General features: G+C 46.9%; 2 protein-coding genes across 14 annotated transcripts in view; both read left to right on the top strand.

The window, feature by feature from the left end:
* Positions 1-1,724, top strand: part of Mboat2 (membrane bound O-acyltransferase domain containing 2) — a 135,158-nt gene extending 133,434 nt beyond the window's left edge. For all 3 annotated transcript variants that reach the window (XM_028893741.2, XM_028893740.2, XM_028893743.2), the window contains one exon: positions 62-1,724. In XM_028893741.2, the coding sequence (XP_028749574.1) occupies positions 62-287 (226 nt within the window). In that variant the 3' untranslated portion in view covers positions 288-1,724. The remainder of the gene's footprint in view (positions 1-61) is intronic.
* A 15,684-nt stretch (positions 1,725-17,408) lies between these two features.
* The window catches only part of Kidins220 (kinase D interacting substrate 220), a 90,765-nt gene continuing 82,963 nt past the window's right edge, over positions 17,409-25,210 (top strand). For all 11 annotated transcript variants that reach the window (XM_028893736.2, XM_028893735.2, XM_028893734.2 and 8 more), the window contains exons 1-2: positions 17,409-17,572; positions 23,532-23,672. In XM_028893736.2, the coding sequence (XP_028749569.1) occupies positions 23,565-23,672 (108 nt within the window). In that variant the 5' untranslated portion in view covers positions 17,409-17,572; positions 23,532-23,564. The remainder of the gene's footprint in view (positions 17,573-23,531; positions 23,673-25,210) is intronic.

Below are 25,210 nucleotides of genomic sequence, written 5' to 3'. Positions count from 1 at the left end.
GCATCAGGGCCCTGTGGGTTGGCAAAGGTGTGACTGGTAAACCGTCTCCCTTTCCTTTCAGCTCCTGGTATTACAGCCTTCACATCTGCAGCATCTTAGTGCTGCTCCTGCTGCCTGTGAAGAAGTCTCAAAGAGGAAGGAGCACACAGGAAAACGTTCAGCTCTCATGGGCCAAAAAGTTTGACGAAAGAGAAAATTCTCTGGGACAGAACAGCTTTTCCATGGCAAACAATGTTTGCAATCAGAACCAAGACACTGCCTCTAGACACTCGTCACTGACGCAGTGACTGGGAGAGCGCGTGATGGCGGTTTCCCGTCTGTGAACAGAAAAACCAGTCTTGACGCCTTTCCAGTGACTAACTGGGTGGAAATGGGACAGTCTCAGTTAGGGGATTTCCTGTACACCAGATTGGAAATGGAATGAAATAACCCTCCCCATGCCATGTTCCTGTGGGTCACGCCTTATACTAAATCTTTCCATATTTCAATAGGGCACTCTGACCTCAGCATATGCCCTCAAGGTCATATGTGTGCCCTGTTGCTGAATGTACATTGCGTATCCCAAGGCACTGAAGAGGTGGAAAAATGATCATGTTAATCTGGATGATTGACAGGTTAACTTTTTCCAAATGAATGTCTTGCCTTAAACCTCCTGTTTCCTAAAATGTTGTTCCTGGATGGTATTTTCCACTGAGGAGACGATTTCAATATCTGATGTGGTGTGCGGCAGAGTAGGATCGAGGAGGAATTTTAAACTGGATATTTAAGATTGTGGGTACTTGAAAAATGCAATAAACATCTCAGTATTTGAAGGGTTTTCTTAAGGTAGCTCAGAGGACTGCACACACGTAGAAGAGTCAACAGTCAGGGCTGTTAAATTACAGGTAGCTTGTTTTGCTGGGAGCTTAATTACCTGGTGTCAGTTAGGAGGCCCTTTCAGGAGGACTTTCTTAAACATAATTAAAGGTTGGCAATGTGATATTTTAGGCTTATTTTCTTAAGAAAAAAAAAAAAAAAACACTAAGAGGGCAGATGAGGTGAGCAGGGCCAGAATGCAGAAAGCACGGTGTGGTCCGGAGCCAGAGGCAGAGGGCTTCCCCCTTCCGTGTCCAAGATCAGTGTGATTGTGTGGGACACGGAAGTTCAATACGTTGATAATACTGTGGACTTTCTGAAGACATTTCTCGAGCATAAATTACATAGAATTAGAGGAGATTATAAGAGTAACAGTAGTAGGTTATTTGAAGATTTTGAAGGAATTCTCTAGGAATTAAGGGTATTGTCTGGTTCATTGGTTTCTTGTCCCTGTCATGTCTGTCGCTATTTGGGGAAAGTTTTAGGGAAAAGAAAACTTAGTTGCTGAGTCTAAGTGACACTTTTTTAAATTAATAAATTAGTTTCTACATTCTTTAACTTCACGCATTAAAATTCTTCCGTTAAACTCTTGTGAAAATGGGTGGTAGAGTCTATCAAAACAAATACGTGTTTTCCTCTTAGGGGCCACTCTTGCCTTGAGTGACTGGGTGTGTCCCTGATCCAGCAGCAGCGTGCTGTGGGTACCGCAGCTGTAAGCATGTAGGCAAGGGGTGGATTTGAGGCTATGGAACTGAGCCATGGACTGTAGCTTCTGCCTTGTGAGAGAGAAAGGCTGGGCTTTTGAGCCTCTCTGTTATTTGACCAATCTTTTTATGAAATTTGTTTTGGTTTTGCCTTACATTTTCAAATGAAATGCAAATTGACAGTCTACGATGAGGTTTTTGGTTTTTTTTTTTTTTTTTTTTTGGTCACTAATACACTTGGGAGTGAAGTTAAGGAGGAACACGGCAGTGGTGGGGTAGTTTAAGATTTTAGTGGAAGGAAAAGGTGCAGCGGCCAGTGTGGCGTTCTAGGACTTTAGAGGTATATGTGGCACCTTCGCCTTTCTGAAGGCAGGTTGTTTGCCTCTGACGAGGAGAGTCCTCCCCCTGCCTCTCCCAGGGAAAGGGCTGGTAAATACTTTTTCGTAGTTTTCCGAGGTGGATGTAGAATTCGAGAAGAAAGAAAAGAGTGTTTATGGAGGGTACCTGCCCCAAATGTCTCTGTGATTTCGTGAATACCGTGGAGAATCCAGTCACTATTAAAGACAACCCTCGGCATTTCATAAGGGAAGGCTGGAGAGCTGGTAGAAACTGCTGAGGACTTGCTGGGTCTACCCAGAACTTACACACAACCCCCACCTATTTCTGTTTCCCAAACACATTTTATTTCTAGGCCTGTACACTCTAGTGGCTGTTCCTTGTTTCCTCTCAAAGAATTTATAATCACAGTGCTATCATCCAAAAAGCAAGACAATAATCATTGTTCCAATTCCTGGAAGAGGATGCACGGAACATCCAATCTGATCAATTTCTTTTTTTCATTCTTCTACAGCTACTAGTTATATTTATGAGATCATTTTTTTAAAAAAAAATTTAGATGGCTATCTTCTACTTTGGAGAAATAATCATGATTATGCAATCTAAAAGAAAATAAATCAAATTCTCAATTTTTCTCAAAAAAATCATGTTCTAGAAAATGAACGTCTGGTTGGGATGTTGTAAAGATTATTTTGCCTCTTATTTAGAAGGATTTAGAGTAATGCTTGTGCTACTGTTGAGTGTGAAGGAGGTCATTATAACATGTGCTTGCTGTGTTTAACCGGCAGAACAGGTTTCAGTGTGTGTTTATATGATCTTTCCACCCCTCCAGTGTCATGAAGTCACTCCAGAGAGGGTCTGTCTACATCATATTTATACTTCTGTTTGATTATATGCTACTCAGGGAAAATAGAACAAAAATATTCTTCCCTCGGTTTCATTTTCTTGAAACAATAATTGTTAATTGGATGTGTCTCAGCTCACTGTTTTTAAAACAACACATTTTAATCAGAACTCAGAGTGACTAGGGAAGCTTGCTTAGCTTCTGGAGTACCTAAAGTTGGGGAGAAGGCTCTCTGGGCTTCAGGGGTGCCCGATCACTGTGTCTTAGCATGCTGGTCCCTACCATGGATGACATCCATATGGGCATTTCCACACATGCCACTTTTGAAGTTGCCATCTAGAAAGTGATGACAGCTTCCTGGAAGTACTAATTGGCCTGGCTGGTCCGTCTGGCTCTTGCCTAGGGAGGCCCGCCTCTCACCCCCCATCCTGTAGGGTGAAAGGCAAAGGGAGGGGTAGGTTCACAAAGGGAGCTGGTCACTGTTGGCTACTTTTTATTACTGGAGCTTAAGGTGCTGACTTAAAAAAAATGGTTGTCTAGCAACAGGAAGAATGCCTTTTAATCCATTAGCTCGGAATGGGTAGCGACATGCCATTTCCCCTCTGCTTCCTCTGGTTTCTGTTTCTGCTGGGTAAAATTGGAGAGGATTTTGCCATTAAATACTCCCCATAGATTGCTGATTTTGATTACCAGCGTATATCTCCTCAGCAATTATTTCATTCAGAGAATCAACTTATTCTGTATTTTAAATGACAGGAAGCAATTTTAAATTGCCATCAAGATAACCATAAAGGTTTTACTTTTGAAGACTAGATTAAACATTTAGGACAAATGCTTTTCCGGTTTAAAACCCGTGTGTCCTTAGTGTTCAACTTGTATATTCATGAGCACATCTGGACAGTCGTACTGATCAGATGTTCATAAGTATCACTCATTGATTCTAAGAGTTCTAAATGATACCTGACACAGACATTCTTGAGAGGAGAGGCTCATTTATAGTATTTGCTGCTGCTGTGGCCACTGAGGATGGGCTCAAATGCATAAACCAGTGTTTGGAGGGGTTTCACATGCATAGTTTTAAACCAGTGTTTGGAGGGGTTTCATTTAGGCATTAATAGTCTACCCTGGCTGAAATTTTAACACACCCAGTTTACCCTAGGTGCAGAATTCCAGCTTACACTGTGACTGTAGCCCTACCTGCCCCGAGGACCATAGATACCTGTTACACTCCACTAGTCGAGTCTGAGGAATGGCTGATCATTTATACACTTGCCTCTGATGCTTAATCTCTGGCTTCCCACTGCCCTTGGAAAGGTGAGTTTGTCTCAGAGAGACCTCTGAATGCAGAAGGAAGGGATTTGCCTGGAAAAACAAATCCACTCTGAATTTTGAGTCTGATGGATCAGAACATGGCAGTTCTCTACAGTGATTTTTCTGTAACACCGGGTAGTCAAGTCTATTTATAGTGACTCTCCTGGAAGAAAATTTCAAACGACATTTTCCACGTTGATATTTTGTAGGATTGCTCTTCTAATCCATGACTTAAGCTGCTTTCTGAGGCTCTTGTTGTACAGAGTGCAGCCAATGACATTTTAATTAGTAGGCTGCTTAATACTGTTTTGTATGTTTTCAGATAATAATTTATTTTAATAGGTTTTTAACACAATGCAAACTCCAGTGAAGAGCTGACAAGAAGCTCCATAGGTCATTGATCGGGGAAACTTTGTCCAACAGACCCTAACGACACATTTATACGCCAGCTAATCTGTCTTGCCTTTAAAACTGGTGGCAACTACTCTTAATGCCATTTTTATAAAGCAGGCGACAGCCTGTCTGTCCTACCACGCTTCAAAGACCTATGTGCGACCACTGTCCGAAACTGATCCAGTGAGGCCTAGCCAGACCCAGCTGTGTTTCCTTCTGTTTTGCTGCTGTGACTGGCAACAGCAAATAATGTAAAGCCAAAAGTTACAGAGTAAGGGAAGTGAGATGACTGAGAATTTCTCGGGCGCACGCCCAGCGTGGAAGTGACCGGTTGCTGGCGATTGCAATCTCTAAGCCGCTGCTGCTCCCCGGGCAGGTCTGTTTGGGGTTAACCTCTCTGAGAGACTGGTTTGTTAACGGTCTTCTCAGTCCTCTCTTTGGGGGGGGAGGACACGTGCAGAGTGACTGACAGACTTTTAAAAGTGTGTCTCTTTCCCCATTTTCAACGTCTTTGGTTCTGTATCCGCCCACCTGTCAGTGAAGCCCATTCGCTGCTGACTTGGTCGCACGCACCAAGGCTCCTGTGTTGACTGCAAACACAGTCTCTTCCGTCTTCTGTCACTTTTATGTACGTGACGGCACCTCCACACCAGAAGGAGCGTCACATGAGGTAACAGGAATGAAAGGGACACGGATTCCTGTGACGTGGAAGTCCCATCGTGTCAGGGTGAAGGTGCCTGGCTTCAAATCTGCCTTCCCTTCCGGCCGACCCGAGAGGAGCCTCAGCTCCCACAGCCAGTGCTCACACTATTTCCCCTTGTTGTCCCAGGTGGGGAAGAATATCGTGTGGTGGTCTGTGCTTTTACTTTGTTTTTATTATTCTGAAATATTTTTTTAAAGAGGCGTTATTTTTCATCCGATCCACAAACCAGTCCCCATTGCACGGTGAATCGAAGCCACCACTGTGTGGGCTGACCTGCGCCGGGATGACTCATGGCCATTCTCATTAGTCTGTCCTCAGAGCTGCACAGTGGTTTATTGCTGACTTTTAAAGGTGTTTTTAACTTACATGTCTTTTTTTTCCCCTCTTACCTGTGTGTCTTTAAAACCGATTAAACAGTAGTTTAAAAGAACCTGTGTATATGTTTGCTTATTTCAGAGGTAAAATCCGATCCGTGGGTAGATGAACCCAGTGCCCAATCCCGTGAGCAAATGCTTTGGGTCATTGATTCTTCAATTGTTTAATTGTTACTTCAGTTTAGTTTTTATTGTCATGTGTAGGGAGGCATATGGGCCATGGTGCTTGTCTGGCCAACAGATAGTATAGTCTGTTTTCTCTTCCTTTATGTGGGTTGTGGCTATTGATCTTGGGTCTTAAGGCTTTCCCTCTGAGCCATCTCTCTGGCCCTCAAGTGTTAAAAACACTGCTGTCTGTACTTTGGACGGTAACTGAAACCACTCTTAAGTTGGTGGGTAGATCTGAAACCGACAAGAGACTACTCATCACAGAAGCATCTGTTCCCCTATTTGAGAGGAAGAGCTGACTCCAGGGCACTGGCTGCCTCCCCCCCACCCCCCACCCCCATGTCCTGACTCCATTTTTGCTTTAGAGACTCTGCTGAGTTCTCACTGGATATGCAGTTTCTCTGTCACAGTGATCTGTGGGACCTTCAGTGTGTTCTTGAAGTCTTTTCTTGATCCCACTGCGAAGAACTGTGGGGGAAATATATGAACGTTTATTAAAAAGATCATTTTATGTGTGTGGTGTTTTACCGGCATGTGTGTCTGCACCCCATGCTTGCCTGGTGCCACAGGAGCTAGAAGGTGGCACTGGATTCCATGCACCTAGGGTTACAGACGGTAGTGAGCTGCCGTATGGGTGCTGGGGATTGGACCCAGGTCTTCTTGAAGAGTGACCTTTGCTCTTAATTGCTGAGCCATCTCTCTAGTCCTGTTACATTAACTTTGATTGTTAATTTGAGATGCTGGGTTGACCAATCATTATTCCTCCTCTGTGGAACACCTGAGAATAGCAGTGTGCCGTCACCCATCACCCCATTTAGTTACCTACCAGAGTGTGTATGGAAGTGCCTTGGAAGGCCATGCTTCAGTTAGGCAAAGAATAAAAGTGGTTTGTATACAGAGTTGCTGTCCAAGAGCTGGGCCAAGGAGACCAGATCGCTTCGCTTGTCTTGGATGAGCAATGGTGTATAGCATCCTGAGTGCAGCCTTAGAGCCCTACCCCCACCTCTGCACCCCCACCTCTGCACAGAGTGCCTGTGCAGCGGGGGAAGGAGGCAGAGCTGGGGGAGTGTGGGTACTTCCAGAAGGGCCTCCTCGGCACCTCTTTGCTGGACTGAGATGCTGGGATAAGTGCCCAGCGGGAGGAAGAAAGAAAAGCTAGGTCAAGGATTCTGTAGTGTGTTAGCCGCGGTAGACTAGGAACAGCGGGAGCTGAGAAGATTTATGCTGCCAGCAAGGTGCTGACCTACTTAACAGTAACTTTTCCCCCAGTTAGAATCAGGAGCAGCGGGGCAATTGTTCAGCCGTCCGCTGTTCTAAAGAAGCTCAAGCCTGTGGGTATAGAATAAACCTGCACGACAGCTGTTCAGTTTGAACAGATGTTCCTGCTTTTACCACAGGACAGTCCTGTTTTTCTCCAGGGCTAGGGATGGGCTGCAGGGCCTTGTCCATGCTAGGCCAGTGTCCTACCACGGCTCTGCACGCCAGCCTCGCTTTCCAGAAAAAGAGTATTGCTCACAAGGCCTGCCTACCCTGTGATGACTAATCTTTGTCAGCCTGACACGATTTGAAACCACCTAAGAGAGGCATACCTCTGGCCATGTCTTGAGGAACACCCACTCTGATGTGGGCAGCACCATGTCATGGGCTGGGATCCTGGAATTGCCTCCCTGCTGGGACACACCGTGCCCTCAAAATAAAGCCATAATAAGCCTTCCTCAAATTGCTTTTGGTGGGGTATATTTGTCACAGAAACAAAAAAACAACAGACTGCCTGTCTAGTCTCTCCCTCCTCAGAACCTAAGAGTGTCCCTGGGAGTCCCCCGTATGCTTGTTTACTCCTCCAGCCGTCCTAGGTGTAGTGAGCCCAAACTATAGGTTGTGCTAGTTTGGTCAGCTTGTGGGTGGAGCCAGATATCAGCTTCGGGTCTTAAAGTCATTAACTACTGCATTTTTTTCTTTACTGGTGAAATCTTTTACCCTGTGTCTCTCTTATTGTGTAGGGATGCTTTGTTTTATGCTTGAGTCTGTCACAACCTCGAGAGCAAGACATGGCATCGTAGGCCAGCAGGGAGCAGGTCTGGAAGGCTCAGCAAGACAAAGGCAGACATGCTGTACATACTCCAGGGACGTTATCCCTGGTTGCTGTCTCTTTTCTTCAAAGTGTGTGTGTGTAGTGCACACATGTGCATCCCAGAAAAGAATGCTGAGTGTTGTCCTCCACCACTTTCTTTTGTTCCTTTGAGACGAGATCTCTCCCTGAATCCTGGGTTCCTGCCTTCTTGGCTAGGTTGGAAGCCAGCAAGCTTCAGTGATCTTCCCGTTCCACCTCCCACCCCATTGCCCCGCCCCTACTCCACCCCACCCCCTGCCCGGAGATGAGGTCCTAGGCCATAGCAGGACACCTGTCTTCTTCTGTGGGTGCTTGTTATATGATATGGGTGTTGGGATCCGTTATGAGGCGCTCTTATGTGCTGAGTAATTTCTCCAGCTCTGTCCATCCACCATTTTTACATCATGAACACAGGAGCATATAAGCAAAGTTTACAATTGGAACTTAGTTGCTGGCTATCTATTGGGCAAGTGAGCTGTGCTGGCACCCTGGAGGCTGTGGGAAGTTGAGCTCTGTAATGCCTGAGTCATTACCTCCAAGAGGATGTTAATTCACATGGCCTAGGAGTCAAGTTTCTCTCCTGGGGGGGTTGGGAGGGAACAAGATGGCTAGCAAGCAATAGAAACCTGTCTTGTGACCCCTGCCCCCCAGGGTTTACATTGGTCAGCACAGTGCCTCCGATCTTTTTACCTGAGCCCCTCCTACAAGGCTTATTTTGGGTCTTTTTGTTGAGGAACCCATCGGTTTCCAGTCTCACTTGATGGCTTCTTTTAAGCATGTTCATACATGGATATTCTTTCTAGGTTTCTGCAGCTGCCTCTTGCTTCTCTCCAGGCATCTCTGGATAGTTGTTCTCACTTCTGCTCCTCTTCCCTATACCTCTCTTATAGTCTGGGCTACACCATCCTTCCCTCCCTGCAACACACACACACACACACACACACACACACACACACACACACACACCACACACACACACACACACCTTTCCCTGTCTTGCTTAGCCTATCTTCTTCTCCATTACCCAGTGGGTATACACCTGCTCAATGTCGCTACCTGGAACAACAGCACCTCTAACTCAGTGCATCTAAAAGTAGACCCCAGTCCATGCCATCGCTCTGGAAGCTTGCACATTCTCACCACACCCAGTTTATATGGTCCCAGGATCCAACCCAGGGTTCCTATCTTTTGGGCCGCAAGAATATATTATAGAGATTCAGCTGTGTATTAAAGCTATACTTTGGCCAAAAGTCTGTCAAAAGGCAAGCCATTTATTATGACTATTTGGTGCTATTCAGCCTTTAATATCTCAGCTGCTTTCTACTATGAAATTCTTAGGTGCCCAAATATTTCCAGACCCCGCTGAACTTCTAGGTTTCTAACTCCTCCACCTCCCATGGCTCTCCAGAGCAACTGACTGAGAACAAAAGAGGTTTTTACATATCAAGGCAGAAGGTAGGGTGGAGGAACATTCCTGAGGAGGCAGAAAACTGCATGGCCAGAGAGAGAAGACAGAGGTTTTTTTGTAGAGAAGACAGAATGACATGGTGAGAAAAAAGAGAGGAAGACAGAGGTCCCGTAGAGGGTAAGCAGATCTCAGGTAGAGTTTTCTGAGAGCCAAGAGTAGAGAGTAGAGATGGAGAACAAGGAAACAGGACAAAGATGAGGCTGGAAGCATAAGAGCTTAGTCATTAGCAGGACTATGAGAGGGAACCAGACGGAACTGAAGCTATGGAGACAGGATTTCATCCCAGAGAAATAAAGTAGACAGACAAAGAGCTTGGTATGTCTAGATTTATTCTTGTCCTAAATGTCTGATGGAGCTGTAGCTGTATTGATAGAATTTTGTCTTAGAGGAGTAAAGTTAACAGACATAAGAGCATAGTATATGTAGATTTTTTTCCCTCAGATATCCTACACCCAATGTAGCAAAATCCCCCAGACCCCTGGGTATTCCATATTCCTGCCTGCTAGGCAACCACCCTACCAACTGAGCTCCATCCCCCGCCCCTGGAAGATGTCCTTTAAAGCCACAAAACAGGTTTGGATTTTCTTGCTTTAGAAATGAGACCATTCTCCGAAATAGGATCTTAATGTCTTGAGCTCCTGTAGCAAAGTGCCCAGGTGACCCCTGTGTGCCTCCATGGGTGCCTCTTGCCTCTCAGCACACACAGGCTCACCTTGTACTTCCTCACCCAGGGAGGGCCATGCATCCCTCTCCTCCCCTTTTGTTCAGCTCCCTTATACCAAATTCCCTCTCCGTCCTCTGCCCGCTGGACGGCTGTGTCATCAGGATACCGTTCGCCCTCTGAGGAATGTGCTTGGGGGCCAAGCTCAGTTCTCCTGTGTGTGTATACTGACTCCGTGCTATAATTACTAAGATACATATTTGTAATGTGAACAACGAAAGGGACATTACCAACAAAGGAGGGGGTCAAGGGGTAAAGACAGAGTCATCTGAATTGATGGAAATGATGTGATACTTAAATCGGACTGACACCAGGAGCCCTGACCCTCCCACTGCCAAGGGCTTCCATTACTCCTGACTAGCCATGGTTGCTGTCTGGCTATAATTCCCAAAATTTCTATAACTCATGGCAAATTTAGTCCAAATTGCTTCTCGGAGGTCATATTTAAACATGGGGACCACTTGAAACAATTAAATTTCTGGGCTTGGCATAAGGAGAAGCACGTAGAAAAGTGATCATTCTGTGCCTGCTAAATTGACAGAACATTCACTTATTGATGCAAAGAGATTCTGCAGTCATACAAACAACAAAGCTGGATGGATTTTAGGAACCCTTCAGCATGCTGAAACAGACTAGGGCTGAACATGTCTGGAGACAAGATGACCTGCTTTCTACCCAGACCCTCCTATTAGGGGTATTCTGTCAGTTGTCTCTCCCCTTTTAATTTATGCTGACCTTGACATGGGGAATAAAATGCACTCAAGTAAATAAAAGAAACAAAATGTGCCTAACCCCCACCAGTGGTAACCTACATTACTATCTTGTTCCATTCCTTTCCAGTTTTTGTTATTGATAAAGATGAATTTTACAAAACAATTCTGAAACTTCATTTTAAACTGAGCATATTTTATGCCTCTTTTTATTCATGTTTACTTAGAGCAGTGGTTCTCAACCTTCCTAACGCTGCGACCCTCATGTTGTGGTGATCTCCAACCATAAAGTTATTTTCATTGCTACTTCATATCTGCAATTTTGCTACTGTGATGAACCATAATGTAAATATCTGTGACCCCTGTGAAAGGGCTATTTAACACCCCCCCCCCCCCCCCCCCCATCCCCCACCCCCCCACCCTCGCACCCCCTGGCAATGGGTCCCAACCCACAGGTTGAGAACCAACAATAAGGAGAAAAGAAACAGTGGATGGAGTGATATCAGACTAAATCAACCACATGCTCACTGGACTCCATTTTAACTCGTGGAAACAGGAAGTTTCTGGAAACAGAAACCTGGAAAGCAGGAGGGGATGAGGAGTTTGCTCTTATCCTTGCTCCTTGTATTGCTGGGCATAATTTCCTGAAAGTGATTTTCTTTGGCAGGTCATGAGGACGCTGACAGATAGCATGAATTAAAGCTTTTATTTGCTCTTATGCAGAATAATAAAGGAGGTCATGGAAAAATTCAGGGCGCATCCAATACAGTGAAGCTGCTGGGTGACTGTCACCTGACTTTCTGAGTCAGTGTAGGGGCGCCAAGAGAGAGGGCAGTGCCTACAGGCTCCTGACATTGGGCTCCATTAAGAGTTTGGCTTGGTGAGCCTTAGTGTGCTTAGTGCTTACTCTTAGGTGAGACCTAACTCCTTTGTTATGCTGCTTTGGCTGTGACATGGATGTTTTATATGGAACCACACATTCACTCCAGTCGTTTGCCAGATTGTAGAACACAGTGTGTGAACATGATGATCATTGCCATCTTCATCAGAGCAGCTGTGACCCAAAAGGGAGCCTGGAGGTCAGGCCCATTGTTAGAACGGAGTCCCTTATCAGACCCTCTCCTGAGATCCGCCAGGTGAATGTTGCTCTGCCCCAGGAGCTTGTGGAGGTGGTGGAATGTCCAGAATGTGGAAGAGTAACTGAAGCAGGGACTCTATCTGCAGCTGTGGGGAAGTCATCATCCATGCTGGGGTGAGACTCTTCAGTGATATGACTGCTCTGGGGTCTCACACATCCTCCTGTAAGTAGGAATTATTGGAAGGGGGTGGGGTGGAAGGCAGGAGGTGGGGCCTAGTTGGAGGAAGTGTGTAGCATGGATTTTAATCGGTCTTAATAAAAACCCGGAGTCAGATATCAGGGTGAAAGCTGAAAGATCAGAGAAGCAGAGCAGCCAGCCACTAGTTCTCACCTCTACAAAGTCCTTGGCCAAAAGGGATGTGAGCTCCTATCTCTTCTTGCCTTATATTCCTCTCTCTGCCCAGCCATATCACCTCCCGTCTCCACCTCCCTAGTTCTGGCATTAAAAGCATGAGAACCCGAGTGCTAGGATCAAAGATGTGTGCCACCACTGCCTGGCTCTCTTTCTCTTTTAGACTGGACCAATTTTGTGTAGCCCAGGGTGGCCTTGAACTCACAGAGATCAGTTTGCCTCTGCCTCTGCCTCCTGAGTGCTGGGATTAAAGGTGTGTGCCACCACTGCCCGGCCTCTGTGGTTAACTAGTGACTTAGGTCTGCACTCTCATCTTCAGCCGAGCTTCATTTGTTAGATCACAAACAAAATACCACCACAGAAATGGATCTCCAAGGGTATATCTCTAGGGGCTATATCTTACCCTGGTCTCTTCCTGTATTCCATTCTCTCTGCTTGTCTGCTTAGAAGTATACAACACCATATGTTTACAGTATCATGAAGTTCTGCCTAAACTATGAGGCCAAGCCCCTCAAATCTGCGAGTCAAAACAAATCCTCCCTGTCTTAAGGTTTGTGTCAGATGTCTTATCATAGTGGCACAAAAGTAACTTCATCAGCGACCGTCCATCACTCATCAAGGCAAACATCCCCAGAGCACCCCACTACTTTCCTACTGCCACGACAAAATACCCAACCAAGGCGACTTAGAAGGAAGGAGGGGTTTATTTCCGCTCACAGTCCAAGGGAAGCAGGGCTTGAAGCAGCTGGCCATGTCCATCAGCAGCCGGGAAGCAGGAAGTGAGGAGTGCCGATGTTCAGGTCACTTGATGGGACTCCAGCCTGTGACTGAGCTACCCAAGTCTAGGATGGGGCTTCCGAAGCTCAATGAACCCAAGCTAGAAACTTTCTCATAGACATCCTCAGAGATTTGTCTCTTGGGTGACTCTAGGTCCTGTGGTAGTTCATGTTAACTATCACAGCCTCCAATACCACTCTTCTCTTCAACACTGTTCAGAGCATCAATTAAGTTTATGCTTCTCTCTCTCTCTCTCTCTCTCTCTCTCTCTCTCTCTCTCTCTCTCTCTCTCTCTCTTTTGAGCTGAGGCTCGAACCCAGGGCCTTGAGCTTGCTAGGCAAGCACTCTACCACTGAGCTAAATCCCCAACCCAAGTTTATGCTTCTCATCTCTGATTAAGGAGCCAGAGACTTACAACTGGTAATGGAAGGGAAGCTGACCCTTTAGATTTTTACGTATTTTTCGAATTCTTTGTAACAAACGCATATTCTTTTTATTTGCTTTAAAAATATTATATATATGTATATATATTTATTTAATTTTGGTTTTTTGAGACAGGGTTTCTCTGTGTAGTTTTGGTGCCTGTCCTGGATCTTGCTCTGTAGACCAGGCTGGCCATGAACTCACAGAGATCCCCCTGGCTTTGCCTCCTGAGTGCTGGGATCAAAGGTATGCACCACTGCCACCTGGCTTTATATATTTTTTTAACTCTACTGGGGTGGGGGGAGTGGGTGTGGGTACCAGGAAAGGAAGGAAGTCACATCTGCCCCCATCTGGAATTTATAGGCAGCTGTCAGCCCACCAATGTGGGTGCTGGGAACCAAACTCAGGTTCTTGGCAAGAACAACCAGTACTCTGAAGGGCTGAGCTCTCTCTGTAGCTGCACATGTTTACTTTATAACCATAGAAGAATAACACTGTAGATGAGGCTGGCCTTGAACTGACAGCAATCCTCCTGCCTCAGTCTCCTCTAAGTATTGGAATTACAAGTATGAGCTATCATACCAGCCAAGAAAGAACACTTTCGGAGCAACCTGGTGTGCAAAACATGTTGAGATTTCTGTGGAAAATGTGCTAGACGATGAAATTATGAAGCCACGAAGACAAACTGGATAGCTGACGTCATCAGGCAGGTATGCTGATGCTGTGGAAAAAGGACCCAAGAGCAATTAAATTACAGCTTTGGTGGAGAGCACGGCCAGGACTGGGAAGATAATGCCTATTTTTCCTTCTACATAAAAGCACATGACAAGGAGGTAAGCCAGATTCTCCAAGTCCGTGATTCAGAGTCTTGGGGTGTTGAGTGAGTCCAGAGAAAAACCCTTAGGGTACGTTCCTCGGAAAGATCTAGGCAGGCTACATGAACCTGAGAAAGACCAGAGAACACTGGAAGGGGCGTGCCCTTGAGACAAAACAGGCGGAAACGTCTTAGTTCTGCAGTAGTTCCATTGCAAGATCGGGTGTGAGGGGCCACGGTGTGGAAGGAGCCGGCGGCATGTGGCAGGGCCCGCAAATACTTGTGGTCAACGTGGAACTTTTCTCTGAGTCAGAGTAACCTTCCTCTGAGGCAGGACGTGATGGACAGAAGCTCGCAGATTAGCCCTGCTTCACCCAGGTCTGCCCTGCAAATACTGCCGCCTCCTTACCTCTCCAGACCTCCACCATATTCTGAATGCTTTTTCTTTGCTCATAACTTTTGTCTGGTGCTATCTAGTCATTATCTATCTATCTATCTATCTATCTATCTATCTATCTATCTATCTATCTATCTATCTATCTATTATGCACACAGTGTTCTGCCTGCAGGCCAGAAGAGGGCATCAGATTTCATTACAGATGGTTGTGAGCCACCATGTAGGTGCTTGGAATTGAACTCAGGACCTCTGGAAGAGCAGCCAGTGCTCTTAACTGCTGAGCCATCTCTCCAGCCCTATCTAGTCATTTTTAAGTCATTAAAATTCTTGTTTTATTGTGGAAATGTCTGTTTTCACGTTTTTAAAAATCTAAGAGGTTTGCCTCCCCTCCTCAAATGAAGACCTGCCTGCCCAGGGCAGGGGCTGGTTTCATGAATGTTGGAATGCATTCTCAGCCTCCCTTGCCTCTCCTCACTTAGCTGGGCCTGCATCCTGGCACCCGAGCCTCCCATTCCTAACCACAGTGCTTCCCAAAAGAGCCCCAGGGAAGAGCGATGTGCCCCCTGGATGTTCCCAGGGATTTGGTTTTCATGAGAGGAGACACAGAGATCCCGAGAGCAGGACTTGTGTCTGAGGCTGAGATCTAGTCTGCCACCTTCCTCACCGAGAATTCCTAATGTGGTTCTTTCTACAGGGCCTGGGTGACCCTCAGTTGTGGACTCTGCTCTTCTGCCTACCTCATTTGGTGCTGTGTTCCGGGGTCCCCAAAGGCAGACAGTGGGTTGGGCTTGCCACCCATTCTGGTTTCCCCTCGGGAGGCAGGACTCCCCTGTAGGTAGGCATGAGCCTGGACCTGTCCGAAGCCGGTGTTCTGCTTGTGGAAGCTCCCCCATTAATCCACTCACTCCTCTGCTGGAGCATGGTTACTTGGAGGAGGGTCTGGGAAGCTTGAGTGGAAGGCTAGGGTCTGGGTCCTGTAAAAACCCTTTCTCACAAATGTGAGTCCCCGGGGGAGCCCCCAAGGCCACAGGAACCACTTTCTCTCATCATTTATTTCTCTTTAGTGAGATTTTTATCAATGACCCCTCCCACCCAGCCACTGATAACAGCTCACCCCTCCATTGCTTCCTTTTTTCTTTTCTTTTCTTTTCTTTCCTTCCTTCCTTCCTTCCTTCTTTCCTTTCTTTCTTTCTTTTTTTCTTTCTTTTTTGTTTTTTTTGAGACATGGTTTCTCTGTGTTGTTTTGGTGCCTGTCCTGGAACTCACTCTGTAGACCAGGCTGGCCTTAGATTCACAGAGATCCACCTGGCTCTGCCTCCCGAGTGCCGCCTGCCCCCCGCCCCCTTTTTTTCACTTCCTCCACCTTTTGGTTCTTTTGAGACAGGGTCTCACCATGCGGACCAGGCCAACTTCTAACCCACAGAGATCTACCTGCCTCTGCCTCCTGAGTGCTGGGAGCAAAGATGTGCACCCCCAAGTCAGGGGTGGGGGGTGACCTATCCCTTTCCTGTCTATATTACAGAAAACACTGGCCAGCCTCGGGCTGGGGTGGCAGGGTTGGAGGGGAAGGCAGGCGGAACAGAGGCAAGGAGAGTGGGGGCAAGCCTTCCAAGAGCTCCCCTACAAGTGCCGTGGGGAACGGACTCTGCAGAAGAGAAAGCCTACTGAAGAGTTTGAGAAACGCTTAGAGTTCTGAGGGGTGGGGGCAGGGGGAGAAGCTGGGAGACTGGACAGTCCTGCGGGGGAGCTTCCAAAGCTTTGAAATAGATCTGAGTGATGAACACAAGTAAAGTCAGGCGATGGGCTGGTTAGACACTATGTGGTGTTCTGTGAGATAACGTCCAACTTCCTGGAGGGCCTGGAGCAAGCCGGGTCCCCTGAAAGTAGCTAAATCAGTCATATCGGGTGAGGAGGGGAATGAGACTGATGGTGGGTAGAACTCTGGAGCTGGGAACTAATTAAGGCAGGTGGTACCTAGGAAGGAGCACCATGCGTGGGGAAAAGACCAGGAAGTTGGTGTTACAAGGCCCTGCGAAGGAAACATTGCCAGGATGGGGTTGCTGATGGTGCCCAGCGGAGGTGGACATGGCATTCGGTGACCTTCCAGAGACACTTTCTGCAGAGGTGGGAGGGGCCCTGGGGGAGAGGGTGGGTCCTCAGAGAGCTGGAGGGAGGAGGGTTCAGAGGCAGAGCACTCTTGAGATAATGGAGAATGTAAGTCGCAGACATCTGCCTCCGGGGCCCCAGAAGGTGGAACTGAGCTGCCTTCGTTGGCGAGAGTAGGCAGTCGCTTCCAAAGCTGTAATTGTGGTTTATTTCTCTGAATGACTGCTTATTCTGCCAGGCATGGGTTGTAAGTCGACTTTCATAAAAAGTGAATGACAGGGAAAAATATCGCCTGGAGCACTTGTGAAAAATACACGCCTTTAGCTGGGTGTGGTGGCTGGCACAGGTCGGCTGGGAGGTGGGGGCAGGATCTGGAGCTGAAGGTCATCCTTGGCTACATAGTGAGTTTGAGGCCTGCCTGGGCTACTTGATTCTGTCTCAGACAAAACCAATAGAACATCTAAGCACAAATCAACCAATCAAAGTCTCCATCCCTTCTTTTTTTTTTTTTTCCCCTGGAGGCGAGGACCGAACCCATGGCCTTGCGCTTCCCAGGTGAGCGCTCTACCACTGAGCTAAATCCGTCCCTTCTAAAAAGAGGAAAGGTGTCCCGCGCCTCCGGGAAGCACCTGCCGCTCCTCCTACCCCGCCCTCCGGGAGGCGGAGCCTCCTCAGCCCCGCCCACCGCGCGCCCCACGTGACCTGTCAGTTCCTGAGCGTCCTCCGGAACATGGCCGCCGGGCGTGGTACGGGCACCGTGCTGGTGGCTGCGCGCTCCGGGCGTCGTGTCCTCTGACAAGGTCCGCGGCGGCGCGGCGAGCCGGTTCTGCCGAGCCGAGGGCGCCGTCCTCGGCCAGGCTGTGACACGGTCAGTGCTGGGGGTGGGGAGCGGCGAGGCCGGGGGAGGGAGGGCAGCGGAGGGTCCGGGGCGGGCGAGCGGGCGAGCCTGTGGGCGGCACGGGGGAGAGGGCGGGTGACCCGAGGCTGCTGCGGGCCGTCGGGGGCTCTGAGGGCGAGGTCTCTGCGGTCCGGAAGCGGAACGCGGGCGCTCCGGGGCGGCGGGCACCGGTGGGCACAGGCCGGCACTGGCGGGGACTCCGGGCCCAGGCTGCTTTCCTGGCTGTCACACCCATCATCGGCTCCAGCTCGTGAGTCCCCTCCGCAGGTGCCGCCCAGGCTGACCGTCCCCGTTTCTTTTGGCTGTACGGGGAGGAGATGGTGTTGTTTTCTTCTGCGCTCTTGTCGCGGAACCCACGGCCCCATTGTCCCGGGCTGGGCTTTTAAAAACGCCTTGCAAAACACCCCTGCTTAGGACGCGTCCATGTTTGCTTTGTCAGCCAGCAGTGGAGGGATTTGTATTTTTCTTTTCTTTCTTTCCCCCAGCTTGTCTTCACGTATTGAAAGATTTAAGCCGTTTTAGAACATTTTTCTTGTTAATAACTGTATGTGGAGCTCTCTGCTCCCTAGAGGACGCTTGCTAAAAATGCAGCCTTCTGTGCTGTTCAGAGATTTCCTTTGGTGTGTGTGGGGTGTGGCTGCGGGAAAGCCTCTTGGAGGTGATTCTGATAGGTTAGCCCCTGCTCATATTTCGGTACCACGAAAAACGAGACGTCTTCATTAAAAGGAAGGATTCACACATTTTTTTTTTTTTAAGGGCGGTTGGGTGTCTGGTGCAGAGGCAAAATTGGAAAGTGCTGTGGCAAGGTGTGTTTCTTTGTTCTCAAGCCTTACCCCGACAGGCTACTTTTTCGGATTCATTTTTGGGTCCTTGTTAAAAAAAAATCTGTTTCTGAGCTCCACCACAGGTCTCCCAAGATAGGATTCTCTGGGTAAGGGTACGGTATACAGTTTTCGACATGCTTTGCAAATAAATGATGTGCACACCAGTTTGAGTATCGTTTTAAACAGCCTGAGAATGGTTTTCAAACTCCTCATTGGGATCTCGTTTCCGGAATTCCTCTTTTCTTCCTTTTTCTTTCTTTCCTTTCCTTTCCATAAGGGTCCCCCCACACCCACCCCCAGACAAGGTTTCTCTGTAGTTTTGGTGCCTGTCCTGGAACTCCCTTTGTAGACCAGGCTGGCCTCGAACTTACAGAGATTCGCCTGCCTCTGCCTCCCCAGTGCAGGGATCAAAGGCGTGCGCCACCACGGACCGGCTTTGACAGTGTCTTAATATGTGGCCCTGGTCTGCTTGGAACTGACAGAGATCAGCTTGTCTCTGCCTCCCAGGTGCAGGGGTTAAAGGCTTGTGCTGTGTGCTACCACATCAGGCTCCAATTCAGCTCTTTAAGGACACTTAAGTGTTCACAGTGGCCCGAGTCAGTGCCCAGGCTGGGTGGTGGGAAGGGGGCAGATGCATGTGGAGAGATATGTGCTGCCTCTCCTCCTGTGCTCTCCCCCCCTCCCCCTCCCTTTTCTCTCCCTCTCCAGCTTGTAGCAAGCATAGGTGCTCTTGGCAATACCTAACACTGACACCCATTTTTCTTTCCAAGTCACATGGCTTACTCTTATTTTTTCCATCTAGAATGTCTCTGGATATTTGTTCAACCAGAAATTCAAATATTAGGTGTTTTATTTTGTTGAACTTAATGTCTTCCATTTCTTTTCCATTTCTTCTGCCTGACCCCTTTCCTGTAGGCTTCTGTTTTGGCCCCTAACTCATGCCTACAGTTCTGGTTCTTCTTCTTCTTCTTCTTCTTCTTCTTCTCCTCCTCCTCCTCTCCTCCTCCTCCTCCTCCTCCTCCTCCTCCTCCTCCTCCTCCCCTCCTCCTCCTCCTCCTCCTCCTCCTCCTCCTCCTCCTCCTTTTTCTATTCTGGGTTGTGTATACATACACTGCTAAATTAAGTTTTCTATGATTCTATTTGAGCGTCATCCCCTCTTGTAGCTTTTGCTGAAGAATGTTAGTTTTTTCCCCCCACTGAATTCCTGAATGTTTAGAAGGCATGAGCAGAAATGTAGGGAAAGGGCGCTTACAGAGGTGAGGAGAGGTCAGGATACCACGTAGCTTTGTGATCTGTTGTTACTCAGGGCCACACTGGTTCCCTTAGGAAGGGGCCTTCTCTGTTCATGTCGGTAAGTTGTCATTCTCTGATGGCTGCCATCTTACGTATCATCCGTAGTGACAGGCACAGTTTTAAGTCCAGCTCTGGACTGGCCCTGCTTATCTTTCGAGCGTGACATGTACAGATCGTTTACCTGGCCCTGCCTGCGGCTCATGGTGGAGACTATGCTCTTGAGGGTGGCAAGGGGCCTGTCTGGACAAAGGCCTCCCTCCCTCCCCGAGAAGAGGCATTCTTTATGTGCCTATGTCGTCCCTCAACTTGACAATTCCCTCATGAGATTCTGCTTGCCGTAGGCCTGCAATAGGTTCTGGAGATAGGGGAGTGGAGGCAGCCTTTAAGCTTGAAGAGATCCAGGTCTAAACTATTGTGCACTTTGATGCTGTAGCTGTGACTTGCATGCAGGATGTGTTTTGGCTTGCTGGGAGTAAAAAATGCTGGCATTCCATGTTGATGAGCATGGGCAAACTCACGATTCTACCAAGATTGGGTTGGTTCTACTGTATGCCAGGCACTTCTCTTTGCTGGGGTAGGGAGAGCAGGTTAAATAAGTAAATGGTATGCTGAGTCATGCTAAGGGTGATCTCGAAGAAAGCTGAGTTATGGAATGGTAATAGTAGTGGAGGGTGAAGGCCGTTTTATACTTAGTGGCTGGGGGGTGCTCTGCATCAGGTAACATTTGTACGGAAACTAACACTGAACAGTGTGTGCATTTTAAATAGTGGAGATGGCACATGTGTAGTTCTTAGCCCCCTCCCTTCATATGGTAGAAGCATTTTTCAATCAGTAGTTTTTGGAAACATATTGACCCGCTGTGTGAATTTGTCACAGTTTGTATGCCCCTAGGTTTAAAATGTGGATGCTGTGTATCTGCCTGAGTTTGCGTACTGTACCACTTGCCTGCAGGTGCCCTTGGGGGCAGGCTCCTCTGGAACTGGGGATCATGCCCTGGGAATTGAACCCAGATCCTCGGCAGGAGCACTGAGTGCTCTTCCTACTCTCACTTTTGTTCTTGTGAATGAAGTTATGTGATATTTACAATTTCTGTCCACATTTTTCCTGATTTTAGAATTGCTTCCTAGGTGTGAAATTATTGGATCAAATAACCTTTTTAAAGTAAGGCATATTGATATAATTAATTTGCATGTTATAGAACGTACCCTTTGTGGGGTGTGGTTTTGAGTTCTGACAGGTCTGTGTAGTTATGGAACTCCAGCACAATTGAGGTGGAGACTCTGTCAGCTCTCAATGCTCTTGCATTCCTGTGCAGTGTCTCACCAACCCCCGGTGTGCTCCTGTCCAATCGGGTAGTTCTTGTTCCAGAAGGTCATATTTACATGGACTCCTATAGTGCAATAATAATTTCGGCCCACTGGTCCCCAGAATAGACTTCCTTCCTGCATATAAAACTTGAGCCCTACCCTGAGGACCCCAGAAGTCTCAGCTCCTCACAGCATCAGCTCTCTTAAGTCCCAGTAGCTCAGAAAGTTCCACTGCCATCTTCTAAGTCCAGCAGGAGTGAGGCGGGCAGGGAGCCTGTGGGAGTCAGTCAGCTAGGCGCTGGCACACGTCTGTAGTCATGTCATTGGGAGGCAGGCCAGGAGAATCTACCTTGAGGCTGACCTAAAATATGTACTAAGAGCCTATCTCAAGAATAGAAACAAAAACCAAACCAGATAAACAAAACCAAACAAGTTATCTGCTCCTGAGAGGTCTGAAGGAGCAATTTAGTTCTCCTAGTATAGGTCAAGTTTTGGTTTTTCTTTTTAAATTTTGATGAACCTTGATCTACCAGATTTCTCCTTTTTTATGTACTGTGCTTTTTTTTTTTTTTTTTTTTTTTTTTTTTTTTTTTGTCTTTTGAGACAGGGTTTCTCTGTGTAACAGCCCTAGCTGTCCTGGAACTAGCTTTGTAGACCAGGCTGGCCTCAAACTCACAGAGATCCATCTGCCTCTGCCTCCTGAGTGCTGGGACTAAAAGCGTGTGCCACCACTACCCGGCTTAGTTTTATATTAAAGCAGTTTTCTTAATCAGAGTTTACAGAAACAGTGTACTTTCTTGCAGCAGTTTTGTGCTGAGGTGTTACATTGAGGTTAGTTTTGAGTTAGAATCTGTAGTGTAGGCAGAGTAAGGACTGAAGATTTTACACTTAGATGTCCCTTGAGTAGAATACAGTCTATTTAAAACAATTTTAGAATGTGCTTATTTATTCTTTGACAATTTAATGTGTATATACAGTGTATGTCGATCACACCCACCCCACCCCACACCTTCATTTCTCGACACCCTCCGAGTTTCTACTTTTCCCGACTTACACCCTAGTTGTGGTGGTGTGCCCCGAGCAAACAGGATGCTTTTCTAGTGGTGGAAACCAGTGGAGAACAAGGACGTGGTCGAGGGGCAAGAGTGTGGGGCTACTGTGGGCCAAATGAAGTTATTACTCTCCTACATCCCATGATAGGCTACACTTTCTCATAGTGTGGCCTGTAAGAATGAGGGACAAGCTAAGCATGTCTGATGAAGAGAAATTTAGCGGACAGGCTGAGCACAGATGCCTGGGTGGGATGGGGCATGGTCATAAAGTGAAGGGACTGAGGAGGAGGTGTAGGCCCATAAGGCTATAGGTGTTAAATAGGCGAGTGGCCACACCATGTACTCTGCTGAGGTGAAACATTTGATTTTTCTGTCCTCTGAGAAGCCATTTTAGGGCTTTGAGCAAAAGGATTTAGTTCAACTCAGTAAGGCTCCAGTACACATTTCAGTGACAGCATAGGTCACCTGCATGCTGGTCAAAGATGCAGATTCAGGGACCCCACTCAGACCTACTGAGTCAGAGACTCTGAGAGGAGGCCCAGGGATCTGTGCTATAATCCTTCCCAATGACTGATGCATCCATGCCTAAGGGTTATTTTTGATTGATAAATACTAATTGTATATACGTATGTTTCCATGTGTATACATTATGGAATGAACAACTCAGGCTAATTAACTTTTCATCACCTCACATTCTTATAATTTCTTTGTGGTGAGAACATTTAAAATCAACTCACTTGGCTACTTTGAAAAACATGATATGCTACTGATAAATCACAGATATAGACTCCAGAACCTTTTGCCCTGGTCCAGCTACAACTTTGTGCTCTTGGACCAGTGTGGCCTTTTCTGTCTGTACCCGCACCCCTTTAGTCCCTGCTAGCTCAGTTAGAAGCTCACTGTGGATGCTTTATGGACAGAGAGGGCCAGGGAGGCTGAGTGGAGGCGGAGAGAGAAGTCGGCGTGGCTTATAGACTGGTAGAGATGGAGGCAGTGACAACAGATCGGGGTGACTTCTGTGGACAGAGCTGAGAGGACCTGCTGTTCTAGACTGGTTATGTAGTAGATTCAGTACCATGTGAGAAGGAGGGCTAAGTGACAGGTAAGGCCTGGGCCCTGGAAGGATGGAGCTGGAGCTGATGCGAGCCGACAGGGGGTCAGCAAATGGCACAGTGGAGTGCCAGTTCCCTTGCACTGGAGTGCTGGTGACAAAGGTTGGTAGCATCCAGCTTGGGTTTTGGATGAATTGAGGTTGATACACACTGTGAGTCTGGGAAAGGACATCTTGTCAGCACTGTGACAGGTAAGGTGTGGAAATATAAATATATATTTATATTTCTACCATTGGAGGTGTATCTGAATACATTGAAGGGTAAAAACTGAAGGATGTTTAATAACAACTTAGTTTATTTCTAACCAGAAATGCACATTTTGTCTGATTTGTTTTTTACAGGTGAAATAAAGTTGCCTATAGATTTCTGTGAAAATGTCGGTTCTAATATCACAGAGTATTATAAATTATGTGGAAGAAGAAAATATTCCTGCTCTGAAAGCTCTTCTTGAGAAGTGCAAAGATGTGAATGAGAGAAATGAGGTGAGGCTGCGAGTAAACTCTTCCCTTATTTGTAGACTGCTCTCCGCACAAGGCTCTGTGCTAAGGACGGAGGTGGGGAGCAGGTGGTTCTCTGCTTCAGCAGACATATTCACGGTGCAAGCTCTTGTTGGAAGTCTGTCGGAGTCTGTGTTTTGAAAGTACTTTTTAGATACTGTAAATGGTTGAATATTGAATATAGGCTTATGGACTTTCCCCCTGATAAAATAATAAGTATTCAGGAGGTTTGAGTCTTGAAAACTACAGTGCCTCTAGGAAGCTTTATAGTGTGTGTCTAAGTCCCCCACTTCCTTCAGATAGACCAACCAGACTGAATACGTTCTTAGTCAAGTCTCAAATCTTCCTGAGTTGTCCATTTCACATACCCTGGGATTGTAGATGCTGCGTGTTTTAGAGAGTATTACAAACTTACCTTAAATGTTAACCTTAAATACCTTAAATATTTCTGTTAAATAGTATGGCAAAAACATTGCTCTTATTTCATCAGATGTAGTATGATGGTTGAAAACTATTTGATATGACATTTTAGAGAATAATAAAATTTTAACTGTCAAAGTATGTGTTTATCTTAATAACTTTTAAATTTTTAGATTATTTTATTTTATGTGTGTGGGTATTTTACCTGCATGTATGTATGTGTATCATATGTATGCCTAGTGCATGCAGAGGTCAGAGGAAGGCACTGGATCCCTGGGACTGGAGTTAACAGACAGTTGTGAACCACCAGGTGGGTGTTGGGAATTGAACCCAGTTCCTTTGCAAGGGCCACCAGTGCTCTTAACCACTAAGCCATCTCTCCGCCCCTTCTTTTTGTTAGGATCCACAAGAAGGCCCATAAAGGACCACCAGTCACGTATACAATCAATAAGAGCATTTATTAAAATTACCAACATGTTGGGGTTGCAAATGATGCCCCCTGTGAGAAGTTTGCAGGCTCCTTTTTAGCTGGGTTAGGGAGGAGAGATTAGTCTGGGTGCTGATTGGTAGGTGACTCTAGTGGTTAGGCACTTTCCAGCGACAGGGTAGGGAAAGCTGTCTTCAGCTAGCAGGAGACTGTGGGGCACCTGCTGATTGGTTGCCCCTGAGTTGAGGTTTTCCCAAGAACTGCTTTCTCAGCTCCAGTAAACTGAAACTACAGCCGGATCCTTGGCAGGGCTACTAGAAGCCTGTCATGGCCCTTGTCTGGCTCCCCTTCCCTCTCACTTCCTTTTTCAATGCTAGGGATTGAACCTATGCCCTCACGCATGCTAGGGAAGAGCACTCCTGTTGAGCTGTATACATAGCCCGACAATGGATACTTTTCAGTTTTTATTTTTATTAAATTTATTTGTGTGTGTGTGTGTGTGTGTAGGTCAGGGAACAATTTCAGGAGTTGGTTCTCTACTATCATGTGGGTCTTTGGGATAGAATGAGGTTGTCAGGCTTGGTGGCAAGTACCTTTATCCGCTGAGCTATCTCTTCTCATAAAATTTAATCTTGGAGCAGGATATGGTGGTGTACTCCTTTAATTCCAACACTCA

Source organism: Peromyscus leucopus, chromosome 22 (genome assembly GCF_004664715.2).
Source record: "Peromyscus leucopus breed LL Stock chromosome 22, UCI_PerLeu_2.1, whole genome shotgun sequence".
NCBI classification, from domain to species: Eukaryota; Metazoa; Chordata; class Mammalia; order Rodentia; family Cricetidae; genus Peromyscus; species Peromyscus leucopus.
The sequence above is the reverse complement of the archived record's forward strand: the minus strand, read 5'-3'. Positions and strand labels throughout refer to the sequence as shown.